We start from the raw sequence: 19,298 nt of genomic DNA, 5'->3' as shown, positions 1-19,298 counted from the left end.
ATTTCCAGGGAACAATTCTCGAGATATCGGGAAATTTAAAAAAAAAACCTAAAATCAGTGTAAAAACAGACAAATTCTAAAAAAAATATTTTTTATTTATGTAAGAAGATAAACAAATAGAAGTAGGAAAACAAAAATAATTCAAAACATTACTTATTAAAATAGAATTTGTCTGACTGTCAATCACTGTGTCTGACAATCGCGTACGCTTTTGAAACACAAAATTCCCTGATGTTGCAAAAATTGCGCTCATGTTGATTCGACGTTGGCTTAATTATTGTGTTAAATGCTCCGATAAGTCTTTGATCGTTTTGTGTTTTCTGTCCACTTTTTTCATATAGAATAATCGTTTTTTCAATTAATATTTGATTATAAAGAAATTCCGAATCTCGAGAAAAGATTCTCGAGATTCAGGATTTTCCGAAATGTTAAAAATTTAAATTCTCGAGATTCGGGATGGAAAATCTCGAAAATTTCTCTAGAATTCCCGAAACCCAACTCTACCTATGTCAAAGACCTATGTATTATATAGATCGGACAACTTTAGTGAAATTATTATTAAACATTGACTAGGAGGACTATAATTGCCTACATAGTTATATTGATATTAATTAGACACGTCACCAACATTTTTTGGCATCGATTAAGGTAGTTGATAACAGGTAATCAATTATTAATTAAATATATCTATAATGGTTCGAATCTAAATAATAAATTAAGAAACACTATGATGTTATTTCGTAGTTTATTTTATTGAAAATATAACAACCAACCATCGATTTATAAACCTTATCGACGACACCACACCATTAAATATTAAAATCTATAATAATCTACCTACCTATACTTACTTAAGCGGTTATACCGCGACAAATTTATAATGTTTATATCAGAGTTTTTAACATTAGGTACACATTATTTAATTCTATAGTATTTTTTTATATATATTATTGCAATCTTAGATTATTGAGTGCCTTTTCAATGTTCCTATATTTAGACAGTGGAATAACTTCTCTGAGAGTTCTCAAAAACATCTGATGCTGCGAGAGATTCTTGAATAGTCTCTTGGCATGTCCTCTGGTTTCTGAACTGCCTTCAGTCAAAAGGTCTGATCCTGTCACGAATAATTTATCTCTTGTTTCCTTGGGAATCGCAAATATTTTCTCGTATCCAAAATTTCCTGCCACATCCGCTAATAGTCTGGCGCTGGTGCAGCGAACGACGGCGTTCTGGTGGACGGTTCCTCTCGTCATCAGAAGACAGATAGTTTTCTGAATGCTGAGAGAAGCGCACATCACATCCAGAGCACCGTTGGCGTCACTTCTTAAGAATTTGTTTGTGTCTGCTGTCCTGTTTAGTAATGGGACGGCGAGTTCTTCAGCGTCAGCTTCTAATGCTCTTTTGTGAGTGGAAAACATGTCTCCACCGAGACGACAAGCACTTCTGGCCACTTGTGATCTTAAGTTTTTAATTTGAGTCGCAACGGCACGTGCTATCGGTGTCAAATTCGTCTCCAAAAAGCTTGGATGGTGTTTAACAAGTCGTTCCATTGATTTAAGACCGATCATAACAGTCTCCCAGTCAGGATTTTCCAGTTGGCTTAAACATTTCGCTAAAGCTTCTTTCGGTTTTTCGAAGGCTTGAGGAGTAGCCGTCACGACTTCTGCTTGAACTGGTCGTATTTTATTACCTGACGCTTTTCCATTCAGTCCTCTCGGTATGATTCTTCCCTTCCTCGGAACTTTGACGATCGGAGATATTTTATCACCGGATACACCGCACATATTCGATACTCCATTACCCATAGATTTGTCTTCTTCTTCACCGCCCGACGACTTAACAGATTCTTTTAATGAGACCTCGGAAAACGCAGATCCTACTGATTCAATTTCTGGATCGACGCCAGGTGTTCCTACGGATAAATGATTTGAAACAGGAGAAACTGGGATAGGAGTTATAGCTGGTGTTGGATTTCGTGAAGGGCTAGGTTTTCCTCGAGTACTTTCAGATCTTACTGGACTTTCAGCAGATATTCTGCTAGTTACTGAGAGTTTATCTGAGAGAAGTGATTTATGATCAACAATGTCTTCAGAAGGACTTCTAGATTTGAGATTTATAAACCTTTCTTCTTGTTTGTAACTTTCCACTTCGTTTTCGACCTCAATGTCGTTAACCTGGATGACGTCGTTGATGAATCGTGTCGATTCTACTGAAGGTGATTTAGGAACTCTTTCTTCAACTTCCCTTTGGAAAACTTCATCTTCAAAATCGTTTTGGATTACAGGAGCTTCTTCTGCAAATCGTCTCGGAGAGGCTTCGACGGACAGGCGTCGGGGTGAACCGATCGGTACAGTGATATTGCTTTTTGACTCTGAAGATCTGCTGCTGGTTGATAGTTTGCTTACTGGGGTTGTTACAGGTGCAAGATGTGCTGGAGAAGGAAGTTCTCCGTTTACTGATGATCCGCCTTCCGATCTATGCTGCTTGGGACTGGCCTCGTATTCGTCATCCTTATTTCTGAAACAAATGAACAAAATTTCATTACATATTAAATTACCACAACAGATATCTAGAGAAAATCGTATCATAGTCAGATCAATAGTTTTGCCGACTATAATATTATACAGACGATGGCACTGAATGGCGAATTACGGTCTTAGTGCTCATTATTGATTATCTGCTAATGCAATGTGATATGTTTATAATTAATGAAGATTTTCGGTTGCATATTCCATTCAAATTATTACCATTTTTTTTTCGATATCATTTTCTACAAACAAATCATTTTGCATTCGAAGTATGAGAAATTACTAGCACTAAAATCGAACACGTGACACGGCTTAACTTATAGATGGTCTTGCTCTTGATAAGTACCTATTAAAATTAAATAATATTAAATCAACGTCCAATAATAATAAATTACACTTAAAATATTATGTACATAATTAGTATAATAGCAAAATAATAGATATTTATAGTTTTACAGGAAAATAGTAATATGAATAATAGATAATAACGCGTAGGAAAAAAAACCAATATAATTTGATAACAGAGCAAAATAAGGATTACAAATGTGACGTAGGTAATAGTTTGCTAAACACATAAATGGGTAGGTGACATAACTTCGTCTCTGTTCTGACCAGAACACACTAACTGGAGAATACTAGTTTTGAGTAATTTGACTTTGAAGTTGTTAAAATGTTTGAAATGGTCGTAAAAATGATGACTTTAAAATAAAGACTGTTTATTTATTAAAAAGGTTTCCAGACGGTAAACTTTGAAATAAGGAACATTTTGGTATAACTAACTCAGTATGTCATTTTTTAGAATTAGTGTCTTCTGCCAGAACAGTGACGACTTAGAGAAGAGACAATCTCTGGACATAATATTATAATAGTCATAATATAATATATCAGTGATTTCGGCATTTGGTTTTGAAATAAATCACAGTTTTCAAAATACTATCGCTTAGAAGTTAATTGATGTATCTTTTTTTTATTTCTTTTACATTATTTATGTATAATTATTTTTTTGATATTGTGTTATATTCAATGTTTAAGTAATTTTACATAGAGTTAAAAATGATTTTATCAGTTTAAGCTATGTCTACAAATTAATATATCTATTTATTTTGCTTACATGTGACAAAATCTATGATACACAAAAAAGAGCAGAATTCTTTACACACACATTGTCATTAAAATCTTAATTTCTTAAAACGCGACATTAGAAATTTTACTCTGCAACCACAGAAATGGTACCCAATAAGTGGAGCACGCTATAAAAAATTGCTGCACACAGAAAAATGGTTTGAGGGGGCTATTACGACAAAATATTCATAATAATTTTATTATGATTTTTAGGGGGCGGGGTTAACAAAATCTAGCAGGTGTACCTACTGACTTTACCCCGCCTACTACATATAGCGTCCCGTCGCTTCAACCGTAGACACCAGCACTTTCCTGGCACATTTCCCATATCCAGACACTCCACACTTCTCTAGAATTTTGTGATAAATACTAACTAATATTACTTAAGGTGCTCACATACGATTTATTGCAACCGGTCGCATCCACGAGTGGTTATCGAATGCTAGTAGTTATTTTAATCGTTAGTGTCCATTTGTGTCGTCCGCGCTGTCTTCTATTTAGACATACCGCGTTCGATTATCGTAGCAAAATCGGATGCCTCAGATTGTTGCACCAATTCATGAGTTCCACTGATACGGGCGGACGCTGTGTCGTAGAATGCCGAAAAGAGAGGATCCAACATCTAACTAAAATACCTAACTGGTAAGGAGAAGCAGGCAACCGATCTCGAGTAAGGAAGAATACGGGCCAAATTTAAGCACGTATCAAGAATACGTCATACGTCGAATACTGACAACTGCTCTCGGTTTCTGCATAGACGCTTATTTAATATTGGTGTATTACACACACTATTGCACGTCTATAATGCGTGGCTCATTTTCGTAGGACACTCACACATTCAAAACCTTGCGTCAAAATTTACTGTAATTTATAGCCTATCGGAATTATATTTATTATTTGTTCTGTGTGCCTTACATAGAGGCGTTTTAGCTGCTCCACTCATCAGCGCCATACGTTATGAAGAATTAATAAAGTTCAGCCACTTTGGTGCGCAGTCGAGCAACGTTGCTAAACTGATAATGACTAGTTTAACTATGTAAAGGTAAATCATTCTACAGTGGCACCATAGGCCTTTCGCGTATGCATTGGAATTGTTTGCTGCAATGCCTGGTTTAATGCTAACAAACAATACCACTACAACGACAAGTCGCTTTTTCCGTACCCATGGTGCCACTGTAGAATGATTAACCTATACCTACTATTGTTAAATTTATAAATTCATGCCACGTTGATTTTTTAGATTCAGCTAGTAAAAACCTTCGTCTTTCTATCCACATTTATTCTGGAATGCTAGCCAAGGTTGCAGAACCATCAGGAAGAGAAAGAAGAGACAGTATTTAATAAAAACGTAGTATCCATACGTCTCGCACATTGAATGCAGTGACGTCAGATCAGACTGCAGCACCGGAGTCGGCGACCTGGTGGGCTGGCACTCCTCGGGGGTCACCGGCTTCCTCGAGCGGAAGAGGCAGGGGCAGCAGCAGAGTGCCGGAGCGCACCCTCCCCACGTGCCTGCGGCGCCATTGTTGTTATCGTCGGTGCTGGCGGCCTCCTTGGCTTTGCCCCCCCACCGCCCGCCACTGCCCAGCCGCCCCATTCATCCGACGCGCATGGACTCCGCGCTCCACATTTCCGAAACTTACACTTACACGAATTTGTTTATTTAACTTTAAAATGCACTACACTGCACTTTTGTTGATTATATGTCAAGGTACCTATGTGAATATAGAAAATAAGACTTCTTAATTTTCCAATGGCTTAAAGCAGTGTTTCCCAAAGATTTTTCTAAATCCCATCTTGAATTAAGATGTTGTGTGATAATCGATTCCCGTAGCCAACCCGTAGTTTTGATAAATGAGGTAGAGTCTGTCTTAAGCTGGCGTGCGGTTTCCCCCCGCTTCAGCATCTTAACACTGCATTCCCTCTCGTTCCCTCCCATTGAAAACTTGCAACAGTCGAATGCGATGGCATAATGTTTTCCGTTCGCGAACGGCGTGACGTGAACGCCAGCGTATAGAAGACAGACTCTAGGTTACTTCACCAGTAAAAACAATATATCAAAAATGGTTGCAAACTAAGGAAGGAAACACTGCCATTAAAATTTAATTAAAGTATATAATTAGATCAGCGCTCGAAATGGAAAAATTTATGAACCGAAGCAAAAAATAATTCTCCGAAAATATTAACATAAGCGTCAAATGTTGTAGATATTTTTTTATAAAAAAGGTGTGTTAGATTTTTCGTTATGGCCTATCTAGCTCAGATGGGCAAATTATTTTTCCGCGAGACATTTCGAGCACTGAATTAGATTTAATCTGATTTTGAATACCTAGCTGTAGGGATATAATTCAACTTTTAATAATATAATCAAATGAATCCGAAATCGCTTTGTCATCGAAATGCGGAACATCAATTCTAATTTAGCTGAAAAAACTATGCATACATATCAGTATATATTATTATATTGTAATTTACTCAAGTAGGCTGTTTTAAATTGAATAATCCTCATATAAGATATTATAATATGTGATAATAGGTCTACGTTTATCTGACGACCTGTTTTTTTTAACTGTTGAAGAAAAGCCTACTTATACCCCCCTCCTCTATCGGTACGTGTAGTTCAATTTACCAAGAAAGGAAATAAAGTATTGTAACTAACTAAAGATTTTACATTTAGATTAAGTAGATTATGTACATTATTATAACTACCATAAATTAAGTCATAAAATAATTAGGTCTATTAATAATTATTCAACGACAAATTTCCTTTGAACTGATTTCATAAACGCGAGCCTTTATAATATGTTATGTTCTTTTTAATACGCGTAGCGAAACTTTTATAAGTTGCAGTGACAAGAAATGTAGTTCTATCATAAGAGGTATTATCTATTATGTACTTATGTGAGAAATTTATATACATTACATACACATGTTTATGCACCAGTGACATACCTAGTGTAGCAAAATAATATTATAGTTGATTATAATTTAACATTATACCGGACGCGAAATTATAGCCGATTGATTTAAGGCTATACCATGGCTTTACCTCAGCTGAGGCATGGTCTAAAAAGATCGTGACTAGGCGATGCGCGGAATGCGGGTCGCGGGTGCAAATGACGGAAGCCGAACGAAATTTAATTTGTCATAAAAGTTCAACATACGTCCTTTTTATGTTATGTTTATTATTATATTCGTAATAATAATAGTATATTCATTGACATATTTTCTTTTTTAAGTACATACGTAAAGTTTTTTTAGTCATCTTTACACGATTTAAGAATATTTTCATCCGACGCCATGACAAAACGAATCGATGCGCAGACGCCTCGACTATCGCTCTCCGAATGACAACGCGGCCGTAATATCGTTCTACATACAGTTGAATAGTATTTGCCGTTTCACTTATGTACGCTCTTAAGGATATAATCACGCCGAAAACGGACAAGCGCTCGAAATACAAAATGTTATGAACCGGAGCGCTTGTCAAATTGTCTAAAAATAATGAAAGTGTGTTGATTTTTGTTTAAAGTTATATTATTAAATTTGGAAGATACATCTTGGACCGACACATGTAATTACAGAAAGAACCGGAACGCATTTTTTTACGAGACGGAGCGCTAGACTCGATAATTTGAATAACCAAGCGAATAGCACGAACTGTAACAAACTAAATGATAACTATTTTGTTTTGTTTGAATGCTATCTAAACCTACCTAAATAGTAATTTTTTAATAGCATATAAGTACTATATAAATGTATTATAATGATGTCATTATTTAAATATTGATATTATTATGTACTGTTTATGCCAGCTACCATAGACAATAAATATAATGTTTATACATACTAAACATTTACTCCGACTTTATTTGAAATTATAATAGAACGTTGTAAACATTTATATGACCAGTTAATAATATTATTGAATAACTGTTTATAATAATAAAAAAAATACACAGAGCTGCATGATCCTTCGTTGAAGTAGGTAGGTTTTTTAGGCACGGAAATTACCTACCAGACATGCTATATGAATATTATCTGCTTAAAATTTAGTTCTACCCACTTATGCCCTGCATTAATATGATTACAAATATGCATAGACTACAATATAATCAAACTATTTTAGGTAGGTAGGTAAATTTATGTTTAAAAAAATATAGCTGACAAAATGACTGTCGTTTAGAATTTAAATCAATACGGAACGTATTGTCTTTCACACGCCGTTGTGGCATTATGAATAAATCGATTGATAGCTATATAATAATGCTTTTATTGTAAAATAAATCTAAATGTAAGAATGTAGTCCAACATTTCCCACAACTATTGAATAAAGAACATAATATAAAAATGAGTGTTTGTGAGTTGGAATAATCGAGTTCACGACATTGTATCTAAAGCTGGTTTTCACAATGTCCCAAGTCAGGCGAATCTTTGTGGTCACGTGGTGCTCACTATTGAGAAGAGGGCGACATAGGCGTTGGCCGGCAAATCTTTGTCGTCTATCGACACGCATCAAAGGGCGTCAACATTTGCCTGTCATGGGAGATTGTGAAACACAAGTGTCAATTGGGGATTTCTATATTTTTTTTTTATTGAAATTTATATCGCCAAATGAGCGTTGAGCTATTTACGCGGTTGACAGGCAGATTCGAAATCTAATCAATTCACATAATCCCGAGGTTATATGAAGTGGTGTAGAAATTAGACTATGCCGCAACCGGAGGAGATGGACGGACAACGTCAAAAATGGTGCAGAAAGACTTGAGTATGACCGACTAAAAGGAGGGCTTAGATAACGTCTGATGCCCATCGACCTTAATAGCCTGCAGTGCCGTATTAAGTAAGTGTTGCCTGTTTGTACTGTACACAGTGACGTTCCGAGGGGGTAGGCAGACCATGCGTGTCGCATAGGGGCGACAGTTGTTTGAAGGGCGACAAATTCAAGATAGAATGAATCGCCGAATGTGTTATATTAATAAATTCAACTTTACGTTTGTTGTTAATGATATGTACAGCCCACTAAATGTTGAGAGACATTCTCAAATCCTTAGATTATGCATTATTTTATTTAAAAATACACCAATAACGAGTTCATTTTTTCTCAGACGCAAATATGTACTACTCCGGTAAATGACAAAATAATAAAATATGGAAAGACACAAAATATCTAGATGACGGCGAGATTGTGTTGAAAGATAGGGTTGGTTTGGTACCCTAAAAAAACGGGAGGGGTGAACTTTTCAATTGTCAAAAGGCGACACTTTTCATAGGGACGTCACTGTACAGTCTCTCACTTGAAAATTGATTACATACAGTGCGACTTCTACGTCGAGTTTTCTACGTCACTACGGTCGTTCCTGAAACTAAAACCCACTCCAAGCATTCATTTTCCCCGCTACTACATTCCTCGTGCTCGATATCGCGTGGAATTTTATTAGCATTATAACGCCTAAACCTTTGCGGAAGCACACTATGGGCATTATTTTGAATGTAGAAGTTATTCTGAGGAGGTGAAACGGAAAATAAAACTTTTAATTACTCTCAATAGTGCCGGAGATAGACTATTTACTATGTCAAGTCAACGTACAAAGAGCACGTGACGTAAAGGTGCATTTAAAGCAAACGAACAAGAACGTAGAGCAACATCTACTAGAGCATTCTGTTCCTGCTCGTCTGGTGTAAACGTCTAGTGAACAAAATCATCAAAACAAGTTTAAACTAGCCGCATTTAAACCAAGCGAACAAATGTTTGTTCTCACCCTACTCCAGCGAAATTCTCTCGCTTTTTGTTAAGGGTAAGCTCTACAGAATTGCCCTTGAGAATTGAAAATATGATTTTTTTATATATGGTCCGGAATTGTTGGTCTACTAGCAATATACAAAGGTCGCCGACAATGCTTGTGTCAAATGTAAATGGTCTCTAAATTAAATTTAAATCATAAACACGGTCGACGTGAAGACAGAATGGGGTGACCAAAAAATAATATCTTCTAATATAGGTAGGTACGTAAATGTTACTAAATTCAATTTGTTAATCAACTGTTTGGGAGAAAGTATTGCAACCAATATGATGGTGACATTTTCAATTATGTGGTTGCCACAATATAAACTTAATAATATATTAATAACTTTTTAACCTGAAATTGTCCGAGAATTAAACATACGAAGGATGTTGAAATGCATATCTACCTACATTTTTATTTCATGTGCTATCCAAAAAACATTAATAATGAATAGTGTTTATTTGTAATGTTTAGGACCTACGTATTAAAAATAATAGGTATTGTTTAATTCTAATGCATATTTTTTAAAACGTAGAATTTAGTGTCTGCCTATTATAAAAAGAAAGTGACTTTTTATTGACTGCGCAACTTCACTTTTATACTAGTGAAACAAGTGGTAGGTAGAACCATTATTGCATGTAAAGGCAATGGGCGAAATAATTTATATCATGAGTGCCTAAAAATAATTATTAACATACAGTCACTAGATACATTATTTTTTTATTAGTCCATCCGACTGGCGGGCGACGCCAGGGTTGTCAACGCAATTAATTATATTGTACTTTTTAAATTTTATTTATAATATATTTTATTCAAGTTTTGTGCATCTAATGCCGGGTCTACACTGGCAACATGTCGCGCGACAACCTCGATAAATTTTACGATAATTATCATACGAGGTTGCCGGCGACATGTTGCCAATGTGGACCCTGCATAATATCCACTGTGGTTCACGTAGTGGAATGGACCTGTTGTTTCTGGGGTCAACTAATTCAAGAAGTAAACACCCATGATAGAATTTTTCTAGTATTAGTTGCATTATATTCCAAAACTCATTTTGGATTTTATAAATGGAAATTTCTTGGTGTACATAGTAAACAAACCTACGAATAAAAAAAGACAGGAAGGAACATACTGATTCATCGCCATAAAAACTGGCAACCAAATTCGCCATTTTGGAAAGCGATGACTTTGCGAAAACAAATATCGTGTGGTCTGCACGTGTACGGTAAACTTAAATAGGTAATTTTGTGTATTTTATGTTTGTGTATCATGCATTGTTGGCCATATTTTCCGGTCTTTCTTGATTGCCGTGACACAATATGTTCCTTCCAGTCTTTTTTATTCATAGTAGTTGTATTAGTTATATAACGTATTATGAATCTGTAATAAAATAATACACAATTAAAATATTTTCAAATTGAAAAAAACACATTTTCATAGCTTTGAGCCGTGCTCACTCATGAATGTCGAATATTATTCATTTAGGTAAGTATATACAAATTTTGATGTTATCTTGCAAATTAAACAGGTATCTGACCTTTTCACTATATTATACATGTACCTACATGCAAATGTATTGTTTTCAAATAATTGATATGGATTATATATCATCGTATTATTTTCTCGAAATCATAAACATACTATAATAGTATTTGAGTATCAACCTACGCTCAATTTGAATTAGGTAATAATAATACTATGACGAAATTAACATTTAAAAAATATTAATGCATATAATATTTTGACAGCCCTGTTTTCTGATCGGCGGACACGTGCAGTTGTTTATCAAATAATAATGTGTAAGACGGCCGACAATGCCAATAATATATTTTTTTTTTAAATAAAATCTCCGATGATTAGTGATTTTTGCGAAAATATCGATTTAAATTAACGTCCTAACAACGCCGATGTCCTTTTGATACTAGATTATATTTCAATCTCCTCCTCTTGAGCCCCCTCTTAAGCGAGCATAAGAATTTCGCTGGAATGGGGGAAGAACAAACATTCTCTCGCTTGGTCTAAATGCTGATTTAGTATCAGTGCACAAAAACGACGTGACGTAGAAGACTTGGGAAATATTTAAATAGGTATATATGTGCTGAATTTAGATAAAACTATTTTATCCGCATTGTTTTTTTTTGAACAGAAGTTTTGGGTTTACACCGTATTAAAAGTACACATCGATACATAACTACCAACCTACACTTTATCGAAAATAGATTATTATTTTTAAAGCACTTATGACTTGAAAAAGGTTTTACAGTGTCTGACATAAACATTAACATACCGGATAATGAAAATATAAAAACATAGATAATACTTTCGTATACTATGATTATAATATAACTTACACAAAAAAATATTTTTTTAAAAAATATTTGATGTATTCTAAAATTACTATAAAACTTCTAGAATATATCAGGACTAATGTGTACCGTAACAAAAGAAACATTATAAACTAATTTTACCATCTAAATGGGGCTTTATAAACCACGCTCAGCTGTAAATTATTATTTTTCAGACATACGCTTTTACGTAATTATTACTTTGTGGAATATCTATTGTGAACAATGCATAGATTCATGTGATAGATTACGCCGTCGCCTGTTGCAAAACTAATCTAGAAGAACAATAAACATACAATAGATAATGTGTGATTACCTACTACGTTTATGTAGCGATTAAAAATCTGCACAATCTATAAAAGGTGGAATTTCGTTAGTAGTTCAGTGAATCTTAAATCGTTTGTCCAACGATAATAACGGTGAAAGAGTGGATCTGATAAGTTGGAATTGTTCGCGATGACCATGATCCGAGAATAGCATAGCGAGAATAAATGGTAATAGTTTTCAATTCACTAACATGTAATTGCAAAGCAATGGAAAACAGAATATATGGAACTAGAGATTAACAAACGTGGAAATCTAAATTGATACTATCGTACATAAAAGAGAATATTTAATCATATAAACACATATGAACTACTACTGTTTGACATTGAGACAGTGATATAAATATACACCAATTAGTTTCAGCTGACGGGTAAAGATAAACTAGTTTCGGATGACACTATACGAAGAATATCAACGGTTACAATTGAAGCCTTGAGATCTGTGTTACATTTTGGCAGTTTTTAACTAAATATGCAAAAGTGATCTACATCACATTGCCTCTGTTTTGGCATGTTTATTTTTTTGATCTAGCATCATTAATTCACTGAGTTTTTGATCCGTTATGGTGGCCTCCCTATAATAATAATCTATGTATCTGTCAAAATGGAGGATTTGGGGAGAGTTTGTGTTAACCCTGCGTTCACAAAGTAATTAAGAACGAATTACGGAGAGGCCTTTTAATTATAAATAATTTGTTCTCAACAAAATATGTAGTTTTATTTGATTATCTCAAAATGCCCAAATGTAACATAGATCATTATTGAGATATTGAAATCATGATATAATTTAATAATATAATATGATAATCCCTTATTTAAAATCAACGTATTAGGCATACTGGCATATTGTATCATTTTTACGCAATAATCATGTGTCAAAGAGTCTCGTTAATTCGTATGTCATATTTTATTGAATTTTAATGTCGTGAGTGAGTGAGAAATGCCACTTTTTGTATCTATGGAATATTATTTTAATTTATTTATTTATGAAATCAAAATAATCAGAAGCCTTTGTTTGAAAATAACAATTAAATACGTTCTTTATAAAACAGTTTATTTTGGTAGATGGTCATAAAGAAACTTATTTTCAATTTTAGAACTAAAACACGTCTAAATCAAACAAATGAGTGTATTTAAATCGACGTCACGCATAGGTAATACAAATTATACCACAGTAGAAATAAATTATCTATGAACAACTTTGGAATCACTAAGCGCGGTACGAGAACTTTGCCGCGTTTTTGTGTCGAGCACGCGGCCTGCGGCAGGGATGTTCGCGCGACGGTTCGCGGGCGGCAACTGTCGTCGAGGGCGGAACAAGTGGGCGCCGCGACGCCGTCCGGAGCGACGTCACCCCATCGATCCGTTTGACCAACCATAAACACTGCTCATTGCTCCCTACGCTGTCGCTAGGGATGAAAACTAAAATCACAATACCGGGATTCAATTTTATACTTTGCTTAACACCGATACAGAAGCTTTAATACCATAATATCTCGAATTATACCTGTAAAATCGTCTAATATTTAATTTCATAATACAGATCTAACGTAGGTATATTTTATTTTATTTCGTATGATTTTAAAATATAACATATTGACAAAAATGAATTGTTAGATAGGTACTTAGCTTTTATTTTTAGCTCAATTTCAGTTTTTTTTACCATTGTAATGTTTGAAGTTTAACTAAATTGTTCTAATATAGGTACATAATATTATGAACGTACTAAAATGTCTAAGAAAACTTCCTTATGTGAAGATGGAGTCTTAACATATGAAATTGAAGCTGGGAAAAGCTTCCAAATATTAATTATTTAATTATCTGCAAACCATTTTGCATGCATATACATGCAGCAAAATTCTAACGATAACTCTAACGGTACAGTAATACACTTCAATGCATTATCTCTTGATAATGGCCCAGTGAGGTCCCTAGATAAAATGCCGCCTCGTTTTTTTATACAGTATTATTGTCATCATTTCATGAGTCCAATATCTAGATATATATATCTAGACTAATTATTTGAAAATTTGCACGTGTCGTTTCTGGTCACCAATGACGTCGAAGGGCAACGGAAGTAAACTAGATATCGCGAACCCGACAAAACCAGTGAGCTGAATTGTTTAATGGAAAGATATTTTCGTTATTACTAAGTTTAGGTTGTTATTTCTACATATTCCAAATGATTCTCATCGATTTGCCGCCCTTCGAGTAACTGCGCCGCCCCCAAGCGACGCTCAATCTGCCTACCTCCACGGGACGTCACTGTAATGGCCTCTGGAACGAGCCGGATACATTGACAAAAGTCGGAGGAAGAACTTATTCTTGTCTTTTGACTTTGATGTGTGCTTTAATTTAAAACTGTCGAAACTTTCAATGTTTGCTGATCGCTAATCAGGAATAAATTTGGATCAGACCGAGTGTTATTTCACGAAACGTTGATTTTCAAACCAACACACAACACTGTGGTGTGACGGCTATGCCTCGATCAGGTGGTATTGAATTTATTATTATGAAGTCAAAAAGAATGATGAAGAGAAACGGAGCAAGAATACAACCATGTCTGACTCCGGTCGTAACTCCGAACCATTCCGTGACAGTGTCACCAATTTTGACACAGTATTCTTATGCAGGGTTTTAATGATGGTGATGATCTAGGATGGGATCACATATTCTCTCAGTATTCTATGGCGGTGCGGACTATTAAAAATCTTGTCGTAATCCTCAAAACAGCAAGCCGAAATTCTATTACGATAACAAAAAATCGTGACAGTCTCAAACATTATATCTACATAATAATAATTGATCTTAATTAGCATTGAGAATGATGTTACAATCGAAATACTTATCGACTATAAACTGTGTATTAATAATTTCTATACCGGTATTTTAATAAACCGAAAACCGGTATTGCAATCCCTAATCGCCGTCTTTTTTTCTCAATTCCATCAACTATATAGCGCTGCACAAGTAGTGTCTAGGTATTCAACATACTGGTTAATAAACTACTAGGAAGTAGGTACGTCAGACATATAGCTACGTGGAAAATCACGATCGTATGCAGATAAGATGTTGAGTCAACTAAAGTTTCCCAAAGAAAACTACTATGATTAACTTACAAGTCTACCAGAATTAGGTTGTATTATGACATACTCGCTAACTTAAAAGGTTTGATGATTAATTATTTTAAATTAATACGTAACAAAAACATAATATTGAATTAGGTGCACACCAGTAGCGAAGGGTGGATGTAGGCTGTTAAGATCCGACATAAATAGTGCAAACTAAACTTTGTCAGTAAACGTATTTGTTTTCATTGCACTAAGACTACGATGTGTAGATAGTGTGTAGATAGTGTGTATTCAATTAAACAAACTCTGCCTAATCTAAGCCATAGTAGATAATAGTCAAAAAATATTCGTATATTTATAAAATATATAAAATTATTCCATTAAACCATGCATAATTTTAGATATTTTATAGATATAAGAATAGTTTATATCGATTATGGTTTTGTATAGGCAAGGTTTAATGAATTTTAAAAAAAACTAACCAATACCATCTGGTCATATTACTGAAAAAGTGTGCACTGTTGTTGTCGGATCGCCCATAACATACCTAAACTATAATGGTTTGGTTCAGTCGGGGTTCAATTTAATTTTAAAAACTAACCAGTACCATCTGAAAATTGTATTTGCAGTTCAATAAAAACAAATAAATATGACTGACAAACTTTAGTTTTCACTATTTATGTCGAATCTTAACAGCCTACCTCCACCCCTCGCCACTGGTGCACGCCCAAGTTGTTTTAAACCTTATAAATCCCAAACATATTTTTATGAGACAGTAAAATATTTTATTTTTTGTGTTAAATAGAAATTCGAAATTCAAAAAAAAAAAAAACAAAGAACAAACTCTTTATATAAAACGACTCCAAGCTCTCATATTTATGTATTTAGGAGATTTTCAACTTTTCTGTTGTATGACACAAGTTTTAAATTGTTTTTGTTTATATTGTAAGACACGTGTCATGGCGTGTACCTTATTATAAAGTGGTGATGTATTAGTTTCACAAGATCCGCGAGTCAATAGTAATTCAATCTACCGATAAAACATTGGATGAATGAAAGTTTTAAACTATAAAAAGGTGGATCCATGCACACATTCTGTATTACAGCATTATAAGCAGCAATGATTCTATGACGATTTTGGTGTGGTTGAATTATTTAAAAGTTAATATTATTCTTCATACCAATAAGCGGTAACCATGCATAAATAAAATCAACATAGCGAAGTGTTAATTGTTCTCGTTGTCGCTATTATTTGTAATTTTCTATTATTTTTTATTAAAATAATAATTCGTTGTATAAAAAAAAGCTTTTGTTAATCTTGTGGTAACTATTATTTTCATTGAGATTAGTTAATACGAGTATTATTAAAGAAGATTCCTATCTTGTGTCGTAGATACGCTGCCGCCACACCGTGTCCGGAAATTTATACGTATGCAGTTCGCCGTATCACACTTGAAATTAAATGTTGTATCGGAAATATAATATGGCCGTATATTAAAGACCGTCCAACCTCTTTGGGTTGTCCAGTACTGACATAAAATTCATGTCTAAATAAAACACGGTTTTTGTCAGTTTACAGGAAGCTAGCAGCAAACAATTTCTGAAAATAGCCGATATACTGGATTATTTGTTAAGTTAGGTCAGGTTAGGTTAGGTATTCATTCTAGAATTCATGAATGCCAAAATCAGCTATAAAAATTGAATTAATGTTCATATTTAATCTAATATAATTGGAGACCGTATAGGATACGGTCATTTCTTTCCGATAAGAAAGCTCACGGCGAACTGTGTTACGGTGAAAATGTTTAACGTACAATTAACATGTAACCCCGCCACATAGATATATTATGTAATAGTATTATTATGTTATTTTTTTCTGGCGAATTATCGAATTATGGGGAGAACAAATCTTGATAGGATTTAATTTAAATTTTTAATTTAATTCTGATAAATACTTATGTTTACTCCGACCATGTCCGATCCTAATAGGATCATATGGGCCTCCACAGAGTAGAGGTTTGTATTAACAGATTTTGTTTTTACGAGAAATGCATGTCAGCCACTTGCTCAACCTATTAGGTCCATACCCTGACTCACACACAAATTGAAAAACAATATGTGTACTTGCCAGACCCAGGATTCGAACCTGAGACCCACGGCGTGATAGTCCAACGCTTAAGCCGCGCGGCCACCGTGGTTTACTAGGTACCTTTAATCTTCTGACAAAATTTGTTAAATAAAAAGGATTCTGATATTCTATGCTCACGTCAAGGGCTCAAATCCTGCATCTGACAAAAGAGAACGTATAATATTATGTATCAGGCTGGAAGGACTATCGGGACATTATTAACAGTATAAATAACAGACCACGAGACCGCAGATGGGACAATCTAAAAATTATCTTTTGATAGTTAATGTTACTCTATGAATGGAAGAGAATTGAGTATTTTTTTTTATTTTGTTGGAGATTAAGACATCTGTCAGACCAACTATGCTGGTGAAGATTACAATGTCGCGGCTACTGGTGTATTAAAAGTTTGAGTGTTGCCCGTCCGTTGAAGCACATTAGCTAACTATCTACGATGAGAATTATTGAATAAGTGGGTAACTCATTTTGTGATAGTAACTCCGTAAATAACAAAATATAATATGATTACCCTATAAATGGTGTGTTGCCAGTAGCTGTTAGCTACATTAGTTTATACATAAATAAAGTATTAATATGCATTAGCGTGATTTACCTATCTCGCTTCATGTCCGTTTTGCAAAAATGAGCAACATATAAAATGATTGTACGAGTTTAAAATATTCACTGCATAAAGTGAATTATATTACTCAGTTAAACAGTGCTAAAAACCATTCTAAATTACTGTAGTTTATATTAGCACGAACTGCAGAATATATTTTAGTAATATCAGTGAATATGTTATACGGGGGTGGATTGGTGGTCTGATACCGGCCTGGGAAATTTTCTAATCTAATGTAGATACTCGTATAATAAATTTTATATATATATATATTTTAAATTGAAAAGCAGAAAACGACGTGTTAATTATTTTGTAATTAAATTAGTAAGATATTAATAAGTATTCTAAAATGATTTTGAAATACTCATTGGCCAATCAATACCATCAATACAATATGCGGAAAGCGAAATGCAGGAATAGCTAAGTGACATAGCGTCTTTTAAATCAATGAGTCATGATTTTCAACAGAAAGAAGAAACCTAATATTTAGCACCCTGTCACTTTGAAACACATGTTGCTAATGATTAGTAAACTCTTTTTATTAAGGTGATACATCAGTGAAACGGCAAATAATTTTCAATTATAGGCGCGACGAAATTTTGGACTCACTGCCATTCGGAGAGAGAACGTCGAGCTGGAAACACGTCAATTTGTTTCGTGATGGCGACGGGCGTATTAATTCTAAAATCGTGTAAAGATGACTAAAAACGTTACCCATTTACTTTAAAAAGAAAACATGTCAATGAATATATTATTATCGTTACTGGTAGAACAATAAACAGAATATTAAATGGACACATGTTGGATTTATATGACAAATTATATTTCGTTTGACATGCGTCATTTGCACCTGCGACCCGCAATCCGCGCATCGCCTAGCCACGATCTTTTTAGACCGTGCCTCAACTGAGGTATAGCCTTAATTAAAATAAAACGCAATGTGTTAAAACTGTTTCACATAATTTTATAATGATCAGCGCATCTATTCGATACACAATACTGCTATCGGCGGTTATCGAGGGTAGTTTATCATATTTTGTATTGTAGCATTATAATTATTGTTACAATTAGCCGTGTAAATAGTCGAAACTATCTATCTCGCTCTAAAATTTAACACACCCAAGAGAGTTGCTGTTAAAACATAGCACTTATTGTTACAATTACAACTAACTTATTTTATAAATTATAATACTTCAATACAAAAATATGAAAAACTACCTTCGATAGGCGCCGATAGCGGCTGATAGCAGTCTTGTATATAGAATAGATGCGCAAAACCGGTTTCCTCCGATTCATTAAAGTATGCTTAACTAATACAAACAATACGGCTATTTACGCTTACAAATTAAATTATATTAATTATTTACTGA

The 19,298-nt window shown here is 34.3% G+C and overlaps 1 protein-coding gene across 1 annotated transcript in view; it reads right to left on the bottom strand.

Annotated features, from left to right (window-relative positions):
- Window positions 1-729: 729 nt before the first annotated feature.
- Window positions 730-19,298, bottom strand: part of LOC147078609 (uncharacterized) — a 59,580-nt gene continuing 41,011 nt past the window's right edge. Inside the window, exon 5 of the mRNA XM_085960439.1 lies at window positions 730-2,517. Within this exon, the coding sequence (XP_085816565.1) occupies window positions 948-2,517 (1,570 nt within the window). The 3' untranslated portion in view covers window positions 730-947. The remainder of the gene's footprint in view (window positions 2,518-19,298) is intronic.

This window comes from Rhyacophila brunnea, unplaced genomic scaffold (assembly GCF_057557595.1).
Source record: "Rhyacophila brunnea isolate RB1 unplaced genomic scaffold, BYU_Rbru_1.0 scaffold_11, whole genome shotgun sequence".
Lineage (NCBI taxonomy): Eukaryota > Metazoa > Arthropoda > Insecta > Trichoptera > Rhyacophilidae > Rhyacophila > Rhyacophila brunnea.
The sequence above is the reverse complement of the archived record's forward strand: the minus strand, read 5'-3'. Positions and strand labels throughout refer to the sequence as shown.